This window comes from Apteryx rowi, unplaced genomic scaffold (assembly GCF_003343035.1).
Source record: "Apteryx rowi isolate R43461 unplaced genomic scaffold, aptRow1 scaffold_458, whole genome shotgun sequence".
NCBI lineage: Eukaryota > Metazoa > Chordata > Aves > Apterygiformes > Apterygidae > Apteryx > Apteryx rowi.
This window is the reverse complement of record NW_020450714.1, coordinates 186,661-192,331: the sequence shown is the minus strand read 5'-3', so window position 1 is coordinate 192,331 and position 5,671 is coordinate 186,661. Positions and strand designations below refer to the sequence as shown.

The 5,671-nt window shown below is 33.5% G+C and overlaps 1 protein-coding gene across 2 annotated transcripts in view; it reads left to right on the top strand.

Moving 5' to 3' along the window:
- Positions 1-5,671, top strand: part of TERT (telomerase reverse transcriptase) — a 38,592-nt gene that overhangs the window by 14,535 nt on the left and 18,386 nt on the right. For both annotated transcript variants that reach the window (XM_026077570.1, XM_026077571.1), the window contains exons 6-8: positions 1,190-1,351; positions 1,706-1,801; positions 3,804-3,889. In XM_026077570.1, coding sequence (XP_025933355.1) covers positions 1,190-1,351; positions 1,706-1,801; positions 3,804-3,889 — 344 coding nt within the window. The remainder of the gene's footprint in view (positions 1-1,189; positions 1,352-1,705; positions 1,802-3,803; positions 3,890-5,671) is intronic.

Here is a 5,671-nt window from a genome sequence, read left to right as displayed (position 1 = left end):
AATCAGCTTTTGTGCATACCAAATTAAAAAAAAAAAGTCAGAATTCTATTATTTCTGCAATTGTACTTCCCTTACTTCATTATATTTCTCTCCTTTGTTCTCTCATGCGGTAGCTATTGTTTCTGATCATGCACTGGATTTTTGCAATTACATTTACTTTGGTATAAAGATGGGATAAAAATGTAAATTGAGGTGGGGGGGGACAATTTTCCTGAAGAAAAAACATGAAACACCTGATGTGAATTTGGATAAATACAGCAACTTTTGATAAATAGGTGGCTTCTATCTCCATACCATTCTTTTCTGTTGAAAATAGAACACCTGAGCTCTAATGTATCTTTGTCTGTCCAACAAGTTTCTTCTCCCACTTGAAAAACTTGAGTGCTTGTTACAACCCACAGTTAAAGGAGTTTCTTCTTGAGACTTATTTTTCAGTTATGTCTAGCAGGCAACCTCTAGTGTTTCAGCTCAGTTCATAGGTTTGTGTTGTGGGGCTCCCCTTCTATGCTTTGTATATCAGCTGACATCCTGTCCTGAAGTTGCTTTCAGTGATTGCTTCATTATCTTTCAAGCCAAAGAATCCTGTCACTGACATAGTTCTTGTAAAGCTATTGGTTCTTCAGATGGTTTTGAATTACAATCAGGAAGAGTAAAAGCAAAGTTAAGATTGTAATGTGAGAATTAGGAAAAGTAAAACTTTTTTTTTTTTTTTCAGCTTTGGAAAAACTCAGATTTCATCTTCATGATCCTATAGAGAGGAAAGTTTCTTTAAAAACAGTCAAACATACAAAAACAATAGCAATATACTTTTAAATGATTGAAATTTAAATGTTAGATTAAAGGTTGCTTGTGCAGCTTTCAGTATACCACTTTCCATGTTCACTAGTATTCATTAGTATTTAATCATGAAAATAGGTGCTATATAGTACAGATGACAGTAGGGATCACTGTACCCTCATTAATAATAAAAATTATGCTAAAACTGATAGTTTGAAGATCTCTGCTTGCAAGCGAAAACTGCTCATTGAGTGAGGAAATAGTTTTTGTGCAGATAAGCAATGAGTCTTTCTATTTTGTTAGCAAATTGGATTAGATGATGAAGTAATTTATCCTTCAGCTTTGTTTTCATACTACAAGAGTATTTACAATAATACTGATGAATACATAATGGTTGTTTCTTCTATTTCAGGCCGATGTGTCCAGGGCTTATGATACCATTCCTCACAATAAACTTGTGGAAGTGATTTCACAGATCTTAAAACCTGAGAAAAGAACAGTCTACTGCATACGACGCTATGCAGTGGTTAAGATTACTGCAAGTGGAAAAGCCAGGAAGCTCTATAAGAGACATGTATGATTGCTGATTTCTTCTACTTGCTGGTGATATTTTTCTGTCCAGGGAATATATTTGTTTATAGCTTTTTGCTTTTTTATCGTCTCAATTTGATTTCGGTAATTACTTTAAGACTTTGGCTGTTTTCTGGAGGGGACAAAGCTTCTTTTTCCTTTGCAGTGTTAGTAAGAATAAAAATTAGTCGTACTGTGGACATAAAAATACGTGAGGGAGAATTTTCATTTTAAATATAGCAAAGTTTTTGGATTAAAATAAAAGAAAACCTGACCCTTTGACCCTCACTGAATAAAAGAGTCTGGTACTGAATTTTCTATTGCTTTTGTCATTTATTTCTTTACACTTACTATACAGGTTTCTACTTTCAAGGACTTTATGCCAGACATGAAACAGTTTGTGTCCCAACTTCAGGAGAGTGACTCGTTGCAAAATGCAATAGTAGTTGAACAGGTAAATATTAGGAGACTTCTTTTCAATTGAAAAAGAAAGCTACACAGGAAGTAGAGAAGGATTGGGGTTTTTTTGTTTGTTTTTGTTTTTTAATGAATGCACATATTATAAGGTGATGACACTTCTGTCTTAGTTACCCAACACTTTCTGTAATAAGATTTTTATCATCTCTTCTTTGGTGTTTGTAGCAGGCTTTTAATGTTCAATGCAAGGAGTGCCCCAGACAAGACTTCTGACAAAATGTCCTTCTAGATTTTTTCCAGATTTTCTCACTGGTGTCTGACTTTCATTTGAACCAGTGTTTCTTTTTGAATATTTACTAATGAGTTTTATCTGTTGCAGCAGTTCTCAGGTGAGAAGTTAACCACATAGTAAGGAACGGCTTCAATGCTTGTTATCTCCAAAATGTAAAGAAGTAAGAATGTGAAAAATACATTCTAAGCTAAGTAACTAAGGAAATAGATAAGGCATCTTGAATAGAAAACTGCACTGAATAGAAAAACTGCTTTTAAAAATCAGCTTTTTTGAATGATTACCTGCTAGGGTTGATAAGAATGAACTCCTCTAAAGAAGAGTTAAAATGCAGTGCAAAACATCATTAACTCTTATGTTGTGTCTAAATTAAAGTATGACTAAAACTGATTTAAAAAAAAAAAAAAAAATCCCCAAACAGCACTTTATTTCTTACAAGAAGCAACATCCTTTTGTTGTTCAAATTCTTATGCTTCAGAGAACTATATTAATTCCAAATAATGTTTGTTCTCAAGACTTCCCTCTGTACAAGGAGCATGACAGAGAAAGGTATGGAAGTAGATGATATATCCAGTCAGTTTCTTAATACGTCTTACTGATTGGCATCATGGTGATCCATGCATACCAACCTATAAGCTTCCTGAGCCGCAGATGACCAGAAACTCTCAGGTATTTTCTCACGGTGTACTTCCTCTTTCAATTTTTTTTTCCCTTCCTTCACTTGCAAGTGAAAGATTTTGAAGCAGGATAACTTGTACTTCTAACATACAAGAAAATGATCTTGTACATCTATGGACAAAGGGATAGAATATAAAGGAGGGATGGTGCACAATTCCAGGATTCTGCGAAGTGCAAAGAGCCTAATGAGTATGTGGATGAAAGTTAAAACCAGCTGATAATGTGTATGCAGGTTTTGTTTGTTTTTCTTTTCTAGTGGACATCTGATTTAGATGATTAGGCTAGGTATTATATGAACAGCAGCATTCTGTTTCACAGTATTTTTAACTTTAATTTTTAGGAATGAGTTTGAGTGTCACTTAAATGCCCATACTGACATATTATTATTATTATTTTTTTTTATGCTACAGGCACATCACATTAGCACTTCAGTGCACATTTTTAACCATGATCTCATGTGGCTTTATCAAAAACTAGGTGCATTTTTCTGATGTATAATCCATGTGTATAGGAAGTGATTTTGTTTCAGTGCTGGGTGTGAGGTCATTGGTAAGGGATTTAAACTACTGTAAATGAAATTTTATCATTCATTTTTAACACAAGAGCCTTGTTCATAAATATTGAGCAGGCTGTCACACAGACAATCATTGGTAATGTGGGGTAAGGATGTGGAATGTGTTTTGCAGCAGAACTGGCAGGTGAGTATCTCTATACTTGGGAATCATAAAGAACATGACAGATGCAAGAATTGTCCTATAGGGTAGAAGTGACCAAAAGGAGGAGGTATCATATATTGTATTAATCTGTCTCTCCTTTATAATTTATATATGTCATAGTCTGGTCTCTCCAACCTCTCCATCATTCTTTTGTATTTGTTGGGTGTGAGAAACTTTAGTGTGTATATTTGGGTTTTGGTTTTAAGTCCTTGTTTTGTTTCTTCCCCTAGAGATTTGAACTATTACACTTCATTACTTTCCAGAAAGGTTTCTATGTCTCTTTCAGTTTATAGTAAATTTTTGGTTTCAGTACATTTTAAAAGTACAAACCTTGTTTTGTTTTGTCCTGTTTTTAGAGCTTATCTTTTAATGAGACAAGTTCCAGCCTGTTTACTTTTTTTCTGCAAATGTTACATAACAACATCCTGGAGATTGGGCGCAGGTAAAAAAGATATTAGTTTCTATATATAGAACGGGTTTTTTTTGCTGCATTTAAGCAGAATACTTTGTCTCAGGAAACTTTTGTTAGCTGTCTTTCAAAGATTTTACTTCATGATAACTTGAAATCTGTTTATCATTTCATTTAGTTTAAGTTTTATAAAAGCATGAAGCATTTGGAATCAAATTTATGATGTGAATAAAATTTCTATTTCCCACCTGGATGATATTAATTATATTTAAAACTGAGAATGTAGTTCAAAAGAAAGATACTTAAAAACATGGAGGTCCACTGTGGTGACGACAAGTAAGGTAACAATCGGGCAGTTATGCAAGAGCCTTATTTATCACTTCCGTGTAGTACAAAACTAACCCTTCTTTTCTGCTTGGCCATAAGGAAAAAAAAACCTACTGAAAATCAATTTAGTAAATAAATACACTGTTAAATTATGGTTTTCAAAAATCATCATATATAGTCAACCCCAACTTGATTTGAGGGAAAAAATGCTGGGGTGTTGTTGTTGTTGTTGTTGTGTTGTTGTTTTTTTGAGCTGGGGGACCCAGAAGGAATCTTTTAATAACCGTTTGATACCTTTATCAAAAGTCTGGAAGAAGTAATATTACAGCTAGAAGAATTTGCAGATGACTCAAAACATTGATAAGACCAATTCTAGAATTTAGTCTGTGGTCCTGGTGTCCACGGTTTTCTGTAACTTTGGCTTTTATTTTATATATATATATATATATATATATATATATATATATAAATTTTATTATAAAATTTTTTAATTTAATTTTAATTTTGGTTTTTAATTTCCCTAAGCCAGTAATAGTAAAATGGACTTTGTAATACAATATCTCCTCTTTGAAGGAGTATTGTGAAAATAATTCACTTGCATTTTGTGAAGCGTTCTCATTCTGTTGCTACTGGCATAGAAAAATCCATGAGATAACTGGGAACCTTGTCTTCAGTAGCATGCCTAGGTGTGATCTATTAGTATGTGTGGACTCAGTGGCTTTATACAACTGACAAGATGAAAGAGATACTGAGGAATGTCACTCTGGCTGTGTCTGTATTAATTCTATGCAGCTATGGGAAACAAATCAAGATTTACACTTTTGCAATGTGATGATTGGTGACTTCAGTGAACTTCTTGGGGGGGTTGAGTGTAAATACTAGTAATAAAGAGCAAGTGCCGACAGTTCAGCATTTCACAGTATGCTAGTGACTTTTCCTAATTGGAAGTAAGATTTTTCATGCCTGAGCAGTTAGATGAGGAAATAAATGTGACTCACAGTAAAGCATACAAAAAATAGCTGAGGTATATAAAATCAGATCACATACTGTATTAGACTAAGCTGTCAGGGATTTCTCGAAGTGAAGAGTAGTATTTATTTGTGAAAAAAATAAAGAAGCAAATGTTTCCATTGGCCGGATAATGCTATACTAGTGGAAATGAAGAATAAATACTTCAAACAGCCCACTTAAATTTCATATAGTTAAACAGCTTTACTCCCACTTGTGGAACTGAAAGAACTTTTTCAGAAAAATAAGCAGGGTATGATAGTGGTGAATATTTATATTTGAATTTAATGTGAAAGTCTGCAGTTTCTGAGAAAAGTTAAAACTATTCCACTTCAAAACCTGCCTGAATTAAATCCCTGATGTAGATGTACAATATGAGCTTCCCCCTATGGATATTTTTACTGAGCACTTTCTTAGAGCATTTTAGATAATAAACAGCACTGTAGTTAGTTTTTTGTTGTTTTTTTTTTTTTTCCTTTG